Source organism: Aquarana catesbeiana, linkage group LG09, assembly GCF_042186555.1.
Source record: "Aquarana catesbeiana isolate 2022-GZ linkage group LG09, ASM4218655v1, whole genome shotgun sequence".
NCBI classification, from domain to species: domain Eukaryota; kingdom Metazoa; phylum Chordata; class Amphibia; order Anura; family Ranidae; genus Aquarana; species Aquarana catesbeiana.
In genome coordinates this window covers 75,498,898-75,517,183 of record NC_133332.1, presented here as the reverse complement: position 1 = coordinate 75,517,183, position 18,286 = coordinate 75,498,898, and the positions used below count along the sequence as shown (strand labels likewise).

Here is an 18,286-nt window from a genome sequence, read left to right as displayed (position 1 = left end):
AACATTCAATTTAGAGGGGTTTTTTTTACTAAAGCTAGAGAGGGCAAAATTAGTCATAATTCTGCAAAGAAACCAATCAGCTTCCATGTTTTATTTCCAAAGCTTAATTGAGCAAGCTGCGGTTAGAAGCTGATTGCTTTCTATGCGTAAATGTGAGGAATTTTGCCCTCTCTAGCTTCAGTAAATAAATCCCAGTGTGTCAACTTGGGTAGCGCAGTTATCAAATATTCTGGATTATAAGAGTGCTATAGGAAATACTGCAATGGCAAAATAAACAGAATCGACATAAAAAACAGAATACAATGATTTGCAAATCTTATAAACCAATTATTTATTCACAAGAGAAACTAGAAAATATATCAAATGTTTAAACTATAAGAAAATTGTATCGTTCTAAGAAAAAAAAAAAGGTAATTTTGAAATTGATGGAAGCAATGAGTTACAAAAAAGTTGAGACAGGGCAACAAAAAGCAGCCAAACTAAGACCCCTTTGACCCTGAGGCGATTTTGAGGCGCTTTAGCGCTAAAAATAGCACCTGAAAACTGCCTCTCATTCATTTGAGTGGGTGCTTTCACACCCGGGCGGTGCACTTGCTGGACAGTAGAAAAAGTCCTGCAAGCCTCTTTGGGGCATGTTTGGAGGGCTATAAATAGCGCTTCAAAAACGCCCCTGTCCATTGAAATGAATGGGCAACGCTTCCAAAGCGCCCCGCTAGCGCCTGAAAAGTGCCGCTAAAATGCCACTAAAGCACCACAAAAACGACCAGCGCTTTGGCGGCTGTTTTAGCAGCACTTCAGTGTGAAAGGGGTCTATGTGGTACTAACAAGGAAGAGCTTGAGGAACATTTTGTAGCTAATGAAATTAATTGGCAACAGGTCAGTAACATAATTGGGTATAAAAAGTGCATGTTAGCTCTATCATGCAAAGAAGAAGCCATATCTGAACATGATCCAGAAATGGCGCTGTCATCTCTGGGCCAAAGCTCATCTAAAATGATCTTATGCAAAGCTGTGGTCAGACAAATCAAAGTTTGACATTCTTTTTGGCAACCATGGACTCCACCTTTATGGACTAAAAAGGAGAGGGACCTTCTAGCTTGTTATCAGCACTCAGTTCAAAAGCCTGCATCTCTGATGGTAAGGGGGTGCATTTGTGCGTATGGATTGGGCAGCTTGCACATCTGGAAAGGCATCATCAATGTTTAAAGATGTTTCCAGGTTTTAGAGCAACATATGCTCCCATCCAGACAACGTAGTTTTAGTGAAGGCCTATTTCAGCAGCACAATGCTAAACTGCATACTGCATCTTTGACATCAAACATGGCTTGATAGTAGAAGAGTCCAGTTGTTTAAAGAGGAGGTCCAGCCTGGGCGAAAAAAAATTAAAAGTCAGCAGCTACAAATACTGCTGCTGCTGACTTTTAATATTAGGGCATTTGCCTGTCCAGGGAGCCCATGGTGTCTGCACCCCAGCCGATCTTCGGATCGACTCCCGGGTGCTGTTGTCGCCATTCCTGGTAAGGGAACCCAGTAGTGAAGCCTTTCATCTTTACTGCTGGTTCCCTACTGTAAGGTGCCAAATGTGACACCGGAGGGGGGGAGGAAGCGGAAGTTCCAATTTTGGGTGGAACTCCGCTTTAAGTAGCCTGCCTGCAGTCCAGATCTTTCATCATTTTAAAATATTTGGTGCATCTTGAAACTAAAAATACGACAAAGAAGAAACAGGACTGTTAAGCAGTTAGAATGCTATATCTGGCAAGAATGGGACAACATTTCTCTCCCAAAACTCCAGCAACTGGTCTAGTTTCCCAGACGTTTACAGTGTTGGTAAAAGAAGAGGGGATGCCATACTGTGGTAAACATTTTCTAACTCTAATCATTTGATATGTTTTCTATTTCCTATTGTGAATAAAAAAATGGTTTATGATTTTTATTTAGATTACACAGTGTTTTTGGAATTGGGGTTGTATACTCCAAAGGGAATTTGCCATAAAATAAATTAAACTTTTAGTCATCCATATTAACCACTTGTTGCTGAGAGCACACAAATTTGCGGCCTCTTGGCGGCCGGGCCTTGGTACTGAGCGTTCGCATATTTGCTTGCAATAGCGCCGACAGTGCTGTGCTGAGAGCGCGCACCTTGCACGCTCCTGGAACAGTGAACGGCGGCTCTTGGAAAGTTCCCCATTGCCATTTGTGATCTGTACTTTTCCAATCATATGACAGCCAATCACGGCGGTCACGTGGCCAAAAGCCCCTCTCGGCATAGCAAACCCTTAAAAGGGCCAGTGGCAGCTATTGCCAAGGGATTCAAATATAGTTTGGTTAGTTGGAATAACAAGATACTGTACAGGTACGGTCCAGCCTTACCATTCAGACAGGGATTGTTGGTGCAACGATCGATTTTCTTTTCACAGTTGGAGCCGTGGTAGTTCACAGGGCAGCGACAAACATAGCCTCCCACGATGCTCTTTTCTACGCACGTGCCCCCGTTAAAGCAAGGACCATCTGCACAGGTCATAGCACTAATATCGCAGTTCTTGCCATAGAAACCCCGAGGACATACACACTTGTAGTCATTTTCCAAGTCCTAAAGAGGTGGGGGTGGGGTCAATGGATTGGATGGGATGATAGGAAGACAATTATAAAAGAGAAAAGCAAGTTGGGTTTGTATAGCGTGGAGAGGTTGACAAATGGCAGAAGCAGGACACAGAATGATTTGTATTGATCCAAACATAGATTGGTGGTTGAGATGAGGAACATGATTGATGGTTCAGGAGGGTGGGGAAAGTAAGAAGGAGTAGGAGAGGAAAAGGGGAGACAATGAAATAGAGAATTAAAAAAAATTCTCATTAGGAATATACATTCACTTATGTTTCTAGTATAAACAGATATGAATAAAGTTAGGTAAATTACAATTAATGTCACTGGGCCAGGTTTATCAAAGTATCTCAGTGCAAATTATCTGTGTTGTCCTTAGCAAACCATTCAGGTTCTTCCTTGTCATTATACACTGCAGGTTAGAAAGTAGCATAAAAAATCTTAAGTTACTTAAGGGTAACAGAAACACTTTAGTTTTGATAAATGAGGCCCATTGTGAGTAAGCATGTATATGTTACAGACAAGCAATTCCTTGTTATTTGACTGTATGGATTCATACAAGGTGTATGAAGGTGGTATCTATACAGACCAGGAAATGTATGCATTGGATGACAGACTCTTGGTTATCTTCCGTGTGCGTTTATGGGGTTAGTATTGAATTGTTTGTCCTACATCTACGGATGAGAGGTGAGATGATATATGATGATAATATATACAGTATATATATATATATACCTATATAATGATATGTGTAATAAATCATGTATAGAGTACATACGTACCTGTGAAAGATGTATGTATTATGGCAATAGGTGTTATGTGTAATTCTGCACAGTGCTAGATTCAGACAAATTGTTAGGAAGATTTGCATGCATTTTCCGTATGCTGTAATATATATATATATATATAACAAAAAACAAAAATAATTGCGCTTCAAAAAATTTTTTAGAATAAATAACATAAAGCTGCGATGTCCTAAATGTTGACACAAACACAACAAAAAATGCAAAAGAAAAAAAAAATTATGGACTCGCGCTTGACAAACTGGTGGATATGTTCTATATATATATAAAGCTTGCACAATAGGCCTCATTTAAATTGGTTTGAATGGAAATTCCCCATTATCTGACCTGGACTTTCATACATAAATAATTTTTTCTGAAGAGCTGATTCTAGATTCAACCAGCAAAATGTATGGTTTTTAGAAGGTAATATAGCCTCAATTCACTAATCTATACTGATCATTATTTGCCATAATTATCCTTTTTTGTCAAAAATAAAAACAAAAGTTACATAACCCAAATTAATGATCATTATGGCAAATAACACATGTCCTATAGCTTACTGAATTGAGCCTTAGGTTCTGAGCCTTCATACCTTCCTGAGGAACCTCTAAACATAGCAGCCCTCTCCGAATAGCAAGCATGCACTCCAGTTTAGGGGTATTTTTCGAATTTGTGGTTTCCTGCCTCAGAAAGGGAGGTGTAACTAACTATCCAGCAAGTTGGAGAGGTTTGGAACCTCCTCAGAGAGGTATCAAACTTGAGGATGGATTCACTTTAAGGTTCTACTACTGGGCCACCTATCTGCCCCTGTCTAAATATGAGGACCAGAACTGTGACTATTCCATAGCAATGAGATCCAGGCCTGCAGTTGGGTACATGAGCCGTGGATACATGGCAGAAAAATCAAACCTGCTTAAAAAAAAAAAAGATAATGAATGGTGGAAATATTAACGAGATGTAATTTTTTTATTGATTTCACAAAGCTGTGACTGGAGAAAGAGAAGATTGTTGCAAACATCTAGTCTCCTGTCAATTTTTCTCAGCCTAAAATGGCTTGTCCAAAATACATTTTTTAAAGTGGTTGTAAACCCTCATATATACCCACTGAAGTGACTAACCTTTACCACAGATACACAGAGATTAAAATAAATCATCCTACATAAGTTGTACCAGTTTATCCGTGGCCCTTTTTCCTCTACCACCTTCTAAAGCACATATTATACACAGCATTTCTTAGCTTCAGAAGGCAGAGGCAGGGATCTGATGTCACACACAGAACAGAATAGAGCACAGAGCTGAGTGTGATCTGAAACCTGAGTGCAGGGAATGAACATACCCTCTCTACACAGTCTCTTGTAAGGACAGATTTACATCTGAGGCTGTAAAATCACCTGCTGTGTGTTGGAGGGGAGCGGGCACTGTCTTCAGGGATTGTGTGGTGTTGACATAGACCAGGGATAGGCAACCGGGGGTTATTGGGATTGTGCCCCCCCATAGCAGTGCCCTCTGTCCCCTTCACATCACCCCCCCCCCACTGTAGTGTCATGTGCCCCCCCAAAGCAGTGTCATGTGCCCCCCTTCACATTACTTCCTCCCCCCCAACTGTAGTGCCCCCTGCCCCCCATAGCAGTGTCCTGTGCCCCTCCAAAACATTGTTCTCTGCTCCCCCAGCAGAGTTTTTGCCCTCTTCACATCAACCCCCTCCACAAACACACACCAGTGTAGTTAGCACTCTCCTACCTTACAGAGGTGTACAGCAGAGCGGAGAGCAAGAGGCTGCAGAGTATTGAATAGAGTGTGGATCTCCTTAACTTTTCACATTAACAAGCTGGTATTTGGTTGCTAGGACTGCCAGGCGTCCTAGCATCCAGGCCCCTGCTGGTTAACCTGAAAGGTTAACTGAAGCAGCTCCCGTCTTCCATCCGGTACTGTGCTGCCTCCCACTCTCTGCTTTGCATTGAGAGCAGTGGAGGCTGGGGGAAAAGACCAGCAAAGCCGGACTGTGTCCACAATCTGCCCATTGGCTGCCCGCGGTTGATGAGTAGATTGTGATTGACAGCTTTCCGCCCCCGGTCATAGACTGTCAGAAGTGACCCATAGTAATAGCAGGAGAATGTGAGAGGAGACAGAAATCACAGCAGGTGCTTTGGATTCAGGCAAGTACACACTATAGAAGGATATGCTTTGTTAATATTTCATTTCAGGGGTTTACAACCACTTTAAATCCAATATCCTACAAATGTTAAAAGATCATTAAATGTCAGATTTCTGAGATGTACAAGAGTAAAATAAGTGATCATAAATTAAAAAGTTTTTTGGGGGCAGGAAAATATTTTGTAAGTTTAGTAGCTATTTAATTGAGGTATGGAGTTTCTAAAACACTATATGCCAAATTATTTTTAAATATACAGTACAATAAAGTACAACTGAAGGCTCCTGTATCATAGTCTAAACACATCCCAAATCCAGTTAATATGTAATGCACAAGCCTCATAAAGTGAATAAAAACTTCCTTTACCTTCCCTGATAGCCAAATCCTCCTTCATTGGTGTCTCACACACCCCCTCCCAGACACTGCAGCTCACAGTGGGAAAGTTCCAGCAAAAGAGGCTGTGCTATCCATCCAGACAGCAGTGGGCAGGACTAGGAGTGGACAGGTGTTAACTGATGAGCAGGATTGTGAATCAGCAATGGCAATGCTGATAGCCTCTCCCTCTGCAACATATTTAATCGCAATGCAGCAAGAGAAAGCACAGTCTGATTGAGAGTGGCAACTCTGCTCTAAATTCAGGAGCAGTGCAGCATCGTTGCCCCCTCATCACAAGAAGCTGCACTAGGTGGACTTCACTGGCAGGATCAAGAGGCATTTGTGGGAGGGAGAAAACAGTACATGCAGATGCACTTATGATTAAGTGCTGCAGCACATTTTCTAATAGAAAGCTTTCTTTAAAGCTTTCCAGTCATTAAAAAAAATAAATGTCAGCAGCTGCAAATAGCTGCTGACTTTAAATGAACAGACACTCACCAATCCAGGAGTCCAGCGCTGTCTTCAACGTGGCTGTTTTTTCACAAGTCTTCTGATCCCTGGTGTCACCAACTTGGCTTCAAGGGAGGGCTGCTGCCTATACACAAGACTGGTCCCGCAGCCTCCTGAGATGTGTGACATATCCCAGGAGGTTGCTGGGGGGGGGGCAAGAATTGTGAAAGTGAGAGCAGGTACCTGTCAGAAAAAGGTACCCACTCCCCCCCACACCCAAAAAAAAAAAAAGATGGGAGGTGGTTAGGTGGATTAAAGTGGTAGTAAACCCTTATAATAAGGCTTACCTGTAGGTAAAATTAATATCTCCTAAACGTGCACTGTTTAGGAAATATTCCAGTGAGCAGCAGCTGGTGACGTCACTGGCGCATGCGCTCAGAAGGAATGGCATGCCTTCAGAGCTCTGTGCCATGCCTGAGGCATTATCGGGGCTCCGGCCAATCAGATGGCCAAAGCTCGCAAACCCGGAAGACCAGGTAAAGGTGGAACCCCTGTCAGCAGCGACAGGGCGCAACTGGAAGGATCCATTCAAAAGGTAGTCTAACATAATGTGCCAGTATGCAGTGCATACTAGCACATTATGGCTTAAACCTGCAGGGGAGACCCCTTTTTTTTTAGGTTGAATTTACCACCGTTTTAAGTCAAGGTCTGCTTTAAATTTGAACTTCAGGCAGATATAAAAGTTACAAATGAATGCAGCTCTGTAATCATTAATACATCATTAAAGAGGAAGTGAAACCTGGTGGGTTTTACTTCCTCTTTTGTCCCCTGCAAAGTAAAAGCATAATGGGCCAGTATGCATCACATACTAGCCCATTATGTTGCACTTACCTGCAAACAAAGCCGCTGGTGGCCGCATCCATCTTCACCCCTCTTCCTTCCGTGGACTGGCCAGAGTCGCGTGACGTCACTCCCGCGCTGGCGGTCACGGCATGGGCCCTTTTAGGAATAGCACGATCGTGCCCTCTCTTCAGTGCGCATGTGCCAATGGCGTCGAAGCAAGGATATATGGTAAATATCTCCTAAACCATACAGGTTTAGGAGATATTTCCAGTACCTACAGGTAAGCCTTATTATAGGCTTACCAGTAGGTAAAAGTGGTGTAACTAGGTTTACAACCACTTTAATTGTATTGTTTAAATGCAGTCACTGTAAGTACCTGAATTTGACTTGATATCGGCCTCTTGAAGTTCCTGTATAGCAGGGCTAGAGTGTGAGAAGCAGTATCACAAGGCACCAAAAAATGAATGTGCTGACAAGAAGCATGCTGAAAGAAGGAGAAAGCAGAGTGAAAGAGAGAAGAGCTCCCGACTGTGAAGCTTCTCCTTTCACTCTCCAGTCACAGATTAGGGGTGTGTCCAAGAAGAATTGGACTCAGGGTAAGTAAGAAGTAGGGCTAAAGTCTGCTGTTGGCTGACATAACTCAGCCGGCCCAGGCTTTGGAGGGATCCTGACTTTAATGTCGGGATCAACCCAGACACCTCACTGGCAGCTGCTGCAGCCTCCCGGGTCAAAGCTAAGAGCCAGAACCAGCTGCTTCTGTCCACTCCACAGTCCGGCACTCCAGTGAGCACAGGAGAGGCAGAGCAGAGAGCTGGTGACTGTCAGTCACCGGCTCTCTGCCCGCTGAAGACAGAACTGAGCGATCAGCAGTCTTTGATTGCTCCGTTTCTCTGTCTTAGAGGTGGTTGGGGACAGGTGCACCATAGGACCGATGTTGCATTCATCTAGGTAAGTATGTGTGTGTGGTTTTTTGTTTTTTTAAATCCACACTTATTTTTTAACCACGTAACCTCCAGGTTTTACCCCCTTCAAAACCAGACCATTTATTGCTATGTAGCACTATACTACTTTAACTAGCAATTGCTCAGTCATGCAACACTGTAACCAAAATAAAATTTATATTATTTTTTTCACACAAATATAGATTTCTTTTGGGGGGTATTTGATCACCACTTGGTTTTTTATTAAAAATATCTAAACAAAAAAATACCGAAAATGAAAAATATATATATATATGTTCTACTTTCTGCTATAAAACATATCCAATCAAATCACATTTCTTTATAAATTTAGGCCAAAATGTATTCTGCTACACATCTTTGGTAGATAAATAAAATAAAAAATCCAATTGATTCGTTTGTGTGAAAGTTATAGTGTCTACAAACTCTGGTATATAGTATATATTGGTATTTACACAGCTTCTACTGCAGCTCTGACTTTCTGACTGCCTATCACGTTTTTAGTGTGACTGTGATAGTGTGGCGGGCAATAAGGGACTGGCGCTAACTGACACTAGCTGGGAGGGACACTAACTGACTCTGACACTATCTGATGTCCCTAGTGACAGTAATACAGTGATAATACACCAGGGCTCTTTTTCAGCAGAAACGTGGGGGGAAAGCAGTGCTGTCACCTCCAGCACTAAATGTATGTAATGGCAAGGTGTGCTGGAGTGTGTAGGTGGGCCTATTGATGTTGGCTGCTGGGGAATGCATTGTCACTGGAGGCAATCTATTTTTGCACGGGGGTCTATTGTTGCTGGTGGGGATCCATTGTTGCTCAGTGTCAGTTATTCTTGGCTGTTGGGAGACCTGTTGTTGCTGGGGTAGTATTTTGTTGTGGGGGTACATTGTTGCTAGGGCGGGTCTATTGTTGTGGGGGAATCTATTGTTGCTGGGAAGGTCTGTTGTTGCTGGCTGCAAGGGTCTATTTTACTGCTTTTCTTGTTATCATTAACAAATTCCATACAAATTACTTAGCAACACAAAATTATACTTGGTTCTGTATTCTCTGAATGGTTCATTACTGAGAGGTAATTAGGGGCTGGAACCAAGGGACAGGACAGTGTTTGGAGGTGGGTAGTGGGTGGAGATGAGCAGCGACTTAGAAGCGGGGAGTTTCTGGCACCAATTCTCTGAGAAAAAAAGCCCTGCTATACACTTTCAGTGTACTAATGACACTGGTTGGGTGACGGGGTGAAGGTAGGAAGGCAAACAAAAGGTTAATTGTGTTATTTTAACATTATTGACATTATTTTAATTGTGTGCCTAACAAGTGTATGTGTGCTGATTTCACTCAGACTGGCTGGCTTTTCTTCCTGATCTTAGCTCTGAACGATAAGTGAGATCAGGAAGAAGAAGCAGCCAGATCTGGGTTGTGTGTTTTCTAACACACACAGATCTCTCTGCTGTGGTTGGCGACAGCCATAAGCATGTTCACATTCAAAATCAATGGCTGCATGCCTGCTGACACACTTGTGCTGTGTCCAACCAAAGCATGAGCAGCGGGGAAGTCGTGGGGAACAACAAAGCCACCAGCCGTAAATGTTAAACTTCTGGTCGCCAAGTGGTTAAATGATGTTCATCGTCAGACTAAGGATATCTAGTGGTATTAAAAAGTACTATGAGAAAATCTCTGAATTGAAGGTGAAATTTGCAGAAAAGCTGGTTTTGTTATTTTATCTTTTAATGGGTGATTCATATTTATCTTGTTGAATGTGTGATGATATAGAGATGATTTTTGTATATATGTATTAAAATGGGTACCACTTTTTACACATTTGTTAATAGTCTGCTAAACTGGCCAGGCAACTACTCTTTATTGTACTTGGAATCGGTGCTCACCCGATTGCCCAAATCTGCAGGGTAATAGATAAGTCAAACCAGTTGCACAACATTACTTCAATTTACACCCCACCTCAGGGCTCCCGTGTGTTCACTTACATTACAGCTGCCTCCGTTCCTGCAGGGGTTGCTGGCGCACTCATTGCTCTCGATCTCACAGTTGGTACCGGTGAATCCTGGCCGACAGTTGCAGGAGTAGCTCCCTTGTCCAGTGTTGGTGCAGCTGGCGCCGTTTCGGCATGGCTTATGGTTGGTACAGTAGTTCAGGTCCTGATTGCAGAAGAGGCCACCCCAGCCCTCTTGACAGGTGCACTCAAAAGGCTGAGAGCAGGATCCATGCAGACAACCTGGATATCGCACACACTCATCGCAAAGGCGACCTTGCCATCCCATGCGGCACTTACATTCTCCGGGCACTTCACAGAAACCGTGAGACTCACTGCATCCAGGAAGACAGATTGCTGAAAGAAAATGTGCAATGAATCATGTGATGTTAAACAGCTAGGCAAGACATAACAAATAATTAAGCCCTTTTATGTCTGGAACCCACCACAGTCTATGAGCAGTGTCCCCATCTTACCTGCAACTAATGTGATGCCAGGGAACCCAAACCGGAATAAGTCAACCTCATGCTAAAGCATGCTATCTCTCAGCTCTTAGGTATGCATAATAGTATCAAAGAACTCATTCCCTTAGAGGGAGTCTTCAAACTGTCTAAACAAAGGGCCAGTTTACTGTCCTTTCAGACCTTAGGGGGGCCAGACTTTGGCCATTGGGAGTAGAAATTGTCATGGAGTCCGTTGGAGTTAACAGTGTATCTTTGGCATTAGAAGAGGAATAATGCACCCTCGTTGGAGTCAGTGAGAGTAATAATACCCCCTTGTTGGCGTCAGTGGGAGGAATAGTACCCCAATTGACAGTGGGAGGAATAGGGCCCCCTTGGTGGTGTCAGTAGGAGGAATAGTGTCTTGCATCAGTGGGAGGAAAAATGCCCCAAGGGCTAGATAAAGGCAAACAAAGAGCCGCATCTGGCCCCCAGGCTGCAGTTTGGAGACCATTGCCTAAGGATTATAAACAATTATAGATCTCCTGTTATATGACACGGTTAGGCTCAATCCTGTACTGGTCTCATGCATAAGGTTTGCTGTCCCTCAGGTTCAGAAATGACCATGATAATATAATTTCCAATAGTTGTTTAAATTCCTTTTAGGTACAGGTCATTGCTAATTGATTCTGTTATTTACATTTATGAGCTTGCCAAAAACTTTATTTGATCAATGAGGTTAGCAATTGACAGGGTACTAACCATCAGACCTCAGGGGGCATCCCTGCTCTGACACTCAGCGCCAAAAATCATCCTCAGACAAAGTAAATAGGATGGTGAATGCAAATCTTTTATAAATAGGCACATTTAAACATATAGAATCAATTTCTTGTATTAGCCTAATTCTTACGGTTTCTCCATAAAATTCATAGCGGCCTACTAAGGACATTCTGAACTTTAGATTTTCACTGGACAGGCAGGCATGAGTATGAGTACACGTGAATAATTCTGTTGTAATTTGCATCCAGTCTGGTTTGCTCAACCCTATTGGACTATTCCTTTGAACAACAATAACTGAAGATACAAAGAGGGAAACAAGTATTTGACCCCCTGATGATTTTGTATGTTTGCCCACTGACAAAGAAATGATCAGTCTATAATTTTAATGGTAGGTTTATTTTAACAGTGAGAGACAGAATAACAACAAAAATATCCAGAAAAACACATTTCAAAAAAGTTATAAATTGATTTGCATTTTAATGAGTGAAATAAGTATTTGATCCCATATCAATCAGCAAGATTTCTGGCTCCCAGGTGTCTTCAATACAGGTAATGAGCTGAGATTAGGAGCATTCTCTTAAAGGGAGTGCTCCTAATCTCAGCTTGTTACCTGTATAAAAGACAGCTGTCCACAGAAGCAATCAATCAATCAGATTCCAATCTCCAATCCCAAGACCAAAGAGCTGTCCAAGGATGTCAGGGACAAGATTTTAGACCTACACAAGGCTGGAATGGGCTACAAGACCTTCGCCAAGCAGCTTGGTGAGAAGGTGACAACAGTTGTCGCAAATATTCGCAAATGGAAGAAACACAAATTAACTGTCAATCTCCCTCTGTCTGGGGCTTCATGCAAGATCTCACCTTGTGGAGTTTCAATGATCAGGAGAATGGTGAGGAATCAGCCCAGAACTACACAGGAGAATCTTGTCAATGATCTCAAGGCAGCTGGGGCCATAGTCACCAAGAAAATAATTGAAGGACTGAAATCATGCAGCGCCTGCAAGGTCCCCCTGCTCAAGAAAGCACATGTACAGGCCCATCTGCAGTTTGCTAATGAACATCTGAATGATTCAGAGGAGAACTGGGTGAAAGTGTTGTGGTCAGATGAGACCAAAATCCAGCTCTTTGGCATCAACTCAAATCGCCGTGTTTGGAGGAGGAGGAATGCTGCCTATGACCCCAAGAACACCATCCCCACCATCAAACATGATGGTGAAAACATTATGTATTGGGGGTGTTTTTCTGCTAAGGGGACAGGACAACTTCACTGCATCAAAGGGACAAAGAACGGGGCCATGTACCGTCAAATCTTGGGTGAGAACCTCCTTCCTTTAGCCAGGGCATTGAAAATCAGTCGTGAATGGGTATTCCAGCATGACAATGACCCAAAACACACAGTCAGGGTAACAAAGGAATGGCTCAAGATTAAGGTCCTGGAGTGGCCTAGCTGGTCACCAGACCTTAATCCCAAAGAAAATATATGGAGGGAGCTCAAGGTTCAAGTTACCAAATGTCAGCCTCGAAACCTTACTTACTTGGAGAGGATTTGCAAAGAGGAGTGGGACAAAATCCCTCCTGAGATGTTTGCAAACCTGGTGGCCAACTACAAGAAACGTCTGACCTCTGTCATTGCCAACAAGGGTTTTGCCACCAAGTACTAAGTCATGTTTTGCGAAGGGGTCAAATACTTATTTCACTTATTAAAATGCAAATCAATTTAGAACTTTTTTGAAATGTGTTTTTCTGGATTTTGTTTTTGTTGTTATTCTGTCTCTTACTGTTAAAATAAACCTACCATTAAAATTATAGACTGATCATTTCTTTGTCAGTGGGAAAACGTACAAAATCAGCAGAGGATCAAATATTTTTTCCCCTCACTGTAACTGTAGTGGAAATTATGGAAACTTTTAAGGCACAAAACTCTTGCTTCCAGATGAAGAAGAAGCCTTGTTCCAGTGTACTGCTATTGCCATAGCATTATACTTTCTCACCACTAGATGGTGCTTTATACTGCCTTGCTTCAACACAAGCATCCGAAAAGAGATCACTGGTGATTTTACCTGTACTATCACTTTAATATAGGGTGTTAAATATAGGGTTAACTATTAATACGAGATTAAGAGTTATTTTTAAAGATATGATGAAGGATGAATTTGGGAGCAGTAGGGGTTAAGTGTTAAAGAAAGGAAAAGTGTGTGGAAGTCTTTAGCTACCATAGAAGCAGTGTATACAACAAACTTTTAGTAATTTTCATGCTCCTTTTTCGAAGCCTTTAAATGACCCTCCATTGTAATTTGGGGATGTTAAAAACAGGTGGCTTACGGGCCTTCAGCCACCTTTAGCAGTATTTGAAGCTTCTTGAAAGCCTTCTAAGGCCAGCTATCAACCTAAAGTGAAAAATAAAAATAAAAAAAAATCGGTACATAGCATCCTTAAACTAGAGTTTATGGAGCTTTACAGGCTTCAAGAAAGTTTTGCAGATGCTTTGTAAAACCTTGCTGTACACACTGCTCCTATTCAAGCTGGAATCTGTATGTGATAGGTCAAGTTTTAAATTGATATAAAAGGCTTTTTTTTTTTTTATTAAAATAAAAAGGTTTTATACTTACCTGCTCTGTGCAAAGATATTGCACTAAGTGGTCCCTTACTTCTGCTTTGGTGGTCCCTTCTTCTACCGAATTCACCCATAGCCAACCGTGTGCTATGTGGGCACCTGTGTGGGCTCGCACCTTAGCCGGGCTGTATGCGTTCGTACACATACAACATGGCTTGGCCATGCCCCTTGCTCTCTTCTCACAGGATATGACTGACCATATCTTGTGAATCCAGGAAGAAAGAGCAGCAGCTGGGGACAGCACTGTAGCTTGAGAGGAGACAGGTAAGTGTTTAGAGGTGGTGGTGGGGGGGGGCAATAAAAAGTAGTGGGGCTTTTTTATCTTAATGCAGAGAATGCATCAGGTAAAAAATATTTTGTCTATAACCACTTTAAGAGTAAGAGGTATTTATAAAATATTTGTTGCTCAAATGTCAAAAACGGTGCAAGCTGAATAAAATTTCAGTGTATGTTTTCTAATAGATTAGTCAATGTATAGATGCTGGTAGCATTTTTTTTTCGAACCCTGTTTACATGCCAACCTCTCTGTCCCAGCCTCTCCACACTAAAAGCCTTTGCTCAAACTTTTTGCATTCCCTCTTCATGTCTGCCTTAGTAAATTCCCACTTCTGTCTTACTCACTGGCCAGAATCTCAATCTTTGTCAATGCAAAGCAAAACACCTAAATATACTCCATCTCACATGTTAATGTACTAATGAGTGATTGCCCTTTTCTCTGTTAATTGACTTACCATACTTAGTTTGTACAGGCCAGGTGGCATTATAAATTCATGCACTAAACACATACAAGCATTGCAAGAGACCAAACTGATTTCTCCCCTTTGGTGATGCTGTGTCTGCCACCAAACACACAGTGCCATAGACTCGATTCACAAGGCCTTAAAGTGGTTCTAAAAGCAGAAGCTTTTTGTTTTTTACCTTAATGCTTTATCCGCATTAAGGTAAAAAACCTTCTGCAAGCAGTTCCCCTCCAGCCCCCCCCCTTATACTTACCTGAGCCCAATCTAGATCCAGCAATGTGCACAAGAGCAGAGGCACTCTGGACTCTCTTCCTCTTCATTGGCTCAGAAACAGCAGCGGGAGCCATTGGCTCATGCTACTATTAATCACAGCCAGTGAGGCGAGAGCCAGGGGGTGGGGCCGAGCCATGCTCTTTGTGTCTTATGAACACACAGAGCCAGCTCAGGAGCGAGCACGCACAAGTGCCCCCGTAGAAAGCGGCTTGCTATGGGAGCACTCAGCATGGTGGGTGGGTGGGGTTAGGTGGGCCGAGCAGAGGAGGATCGGTCTCTTTGTTCCAAAACCAAAACCATTGCATAGAGCAGGTAAGTATGACATGTTTTGTTATTTTTAAAATATAAAATGTTTACTCTTAAAATCAATTTAACACAAGGATAATAATGAACAAAAGTGTCTAAAAGGAAACATGTCCAGTCAGATTCTTCCTCTTATTTGTCATTCTGCAAAGTAAAAGCTGTGATCAAAGGCTGGCTATAGATGATCTAAAAAATGAAAAAAAACCCAAAAAAACGAATGGATTTCCCTATCCACACACAGGTAGATGCAGGAAATCTCCCCGCTATGCTATTGTATTCTGACAGCAGGACTTCTGCATTGCCCAAATACACTGATCAGCACTGCAACTGATTGGCTGCATGTGCTGATCAAACACATATTTTGCAACATTCCTGTTCGAGAAAAAAACGATCACTAGGTCAACTCCTCTTGAAAAGGAACAGCCATAGATGGATTGAAATCCGCCCACTTCCTGCAGAACTGGCCGAACTTCGATTCATCTATGGCCAGCTAAAGTGACTGTCAGGAGGCTGCCATTCATAGGCTCCTTTTTAGAGAATCACAGTTGAGAATCAAAACTTACTTACAATATGGCTAAATACTGAAATGTTTAGCATTGATTAAAAATCTTTAAGCACATAGAGAAATATCTAATGTTTAGTGACATATATGAAAACATGTCAGTTTGAAATATGTTGGGAATACACATTGTGGTTGTCAGGGTATACCATCTCCATGTCAGGGAAAGACCAGATGCTTCCTTGTGGAGGTTGGCAGGTCCAGCTAATAATTATAGCCCCTTTTAGAGCAGGACGGCACACCCACTGCCATACAGTTGTAGCACCTTCTAGTGTGCTAGTAGATTAGTGCAGCCATGTTTAACGTATGGCTCATGGATAGTTTCTGAGTCAGAAATTGGGTCCGGGTTACTGCAGGTCAGGCCGGATAGCTCCACAGAGGCAGGTCTCTGGTACCTCCCGCTGGATCTGGCAGTTTGGAGAAACTTCTAAAAGTTAGTGGACGGAGGCCAGGAGGACTAATCTGCATACTTGAGGGAGCTTGGCCAATCCCAAGGCAGAATGTCCTGGCAGGGTGGCTGAGTCAGCCCTTAAATATGGAAGAGCCATGCTAGCAGGGGGTCGGGCAGAAGATAGAGTGCTGAGGTAACTCTCCGTGGGCTAGGAGAGGACAACTGTGTCTGGGGGGCCCTGCCTCTAGGCTGGGCTAGGGCTGGCTGGGGAAGGTCCTATCAGCGTCTCGGTTTGGAGAGGAATTTTGCCTAAGGAGCAGCGTGGGTACATCAGCACATCCAGGGATTCACAAGGGGGGATGCTACCACATGTAGCAAGTTTTCAGGAGGACAGCACTGTGCTTAACCCTTCCTATCAATTGCCCTGGGAGATTTTCTGGCTGGTGGACAAGCAGCCAGGAGGGTTGGTAGTTCCTGCAAGCAGTAGAGCTGGGAGCAGTTTCTATGGTGGATTTGGAGATACTCCTGAATGCAGCTTACAACATACTGTGCTGTTTTCTAAAAAGGACTGAGAATTCATAGTTCTCAAGGGGCTTTTGCTTTAGTTTCCAGGAATGAGGATAGTTCAGGGTCTTGTACATAGGGAGGAGGTTGTCCCTGTTTATTGTTTTAGTCAAGCTGGGCATCCCATAGCTCCTATTCACAAAACCAAAATCAGGGACAGTTTCTTATGTCCGGGTGGATGTGAAAAATGCTTGTTGCCTGGCTGTGCAGGAATAGGGGAACCAGTTATCAGCAGTCCTTGCGGGGTAGTGCTACACAGTATATACAGTAGATTACTATCTCTAACTATCCCATTGGCAAACAGACAGAATGACTTTTCATCACGGATGAGGCAAATCCAGCCATATGCTATTGATGTTTGCACAGTATAGAAGCCAACAAACGTGTGATAAGTGATTAGCTGCTGCAACAGCTGCTGGCAAGGGTTGGTGAGATCTTCAAACATGCTTGAAAATCTCTACATCAGAAGGCAATCATTTTAATGGAACAAGCAGTAGGTTGGTTATTATGGAAAAAAACAGGCTGATATTGCTTTAGTCAAACCAGATGCAATGAGTGGCCTAAGTGTGAAATCAGAGGATAGTCAGACAAGCAGGCAAGGTTCAACTTCCGGGAAATTACTTTTGGACCATTTTGGAATAAACATGCATCTTTGAGTCATCCAAATAAGCATGTTTATGAAGTAAAGTAGATAGGTAGGATTACAGGCAAACGCTCCATGGAATACGCTTATGTTTAGGGTATGCAAACTATCTACAAAGCTCAAAAACAATAAGGAAAGGATAATGTATACAGGTTTTGTACAAAATTGTCTTTATTATGGTCAGGATTAAAAAAAAGAAAAAGTTAAAATGATTTTTTTTAAAGTTAAAATAATAAAATTGCATATTGATAGCAAATGTATTGATTTTTTTAACCAGTAGGTGGAGCTCTAGGCTCCTTTTCACGTGTTTTAAAGTGAAATTCCAGCCTAACTGTAACTATGCTTAAAAATGTCCCCTCCCTCCTCCTGCTACCTATTCTGCCGAACCTGGGTAAAAAAGGTTAGTTAGCTATGGTACGGATATTTGATCCCCCCGTGGCAGTGAGAGGAGGCTGCAAGGGAGAGGAGAGAGCACTTGACAATGGCTGAGAATTCCAGGAGCAGTGATAGCACTAATAGGCTCCCATGGCCCAGCCGTTTTTGGCACGCCCTCTTCACTCCTGCAGCCGCATCTCCCTGACACGGAGAAGATGGAGCTGCGGATCACAAGACCAAAGTAGACTAAAATTAGGTAAGTATACAGATATTTTATACACTGGAAACATTTTTAAGCATTGTTAGACTGAAATTTTACTTTAAAGCGTAGCTCCACTCAAAAGGGGAAGCTCCGCTTGTTTGCACCCTTCCCTCTTCCACTGCCACATTTGGCACTTTTTTGAGGGGGAGCGGGTACCTGGTTTTGACAAGTACCCGTTCCCACTTCCGG

General features: G+C 42.6%; 1 protein-coding gene across 1 annotated transcript in view; it reads right to left on the bottom strand.

The window, feature by feature from the left end:
- The window catches only part of DLL3 (delta like canonical Notch ligand 3), a 66,291-nt gene that overhangs the window by 9,935 nt on the left and 38,070 nt on the right, over positions 1–18,286 (bottom strand). The window contains exons 5-6 of the mRNA XM_073598795.1: positions 10,149–10,510; positions 2,371–2,590 (exon numbers count right to left, since the gene is read on the bottom strand). Of these exons, the coding sequence (XP_073454896.1) occupies positions 2,371–2,590; positions 10,149–10,510 (582 nt within the window). The remainder of the gene's footprint in view (positions 1–2,370; positions 2,591–10,148; positions 10,511–18,286) is intronic.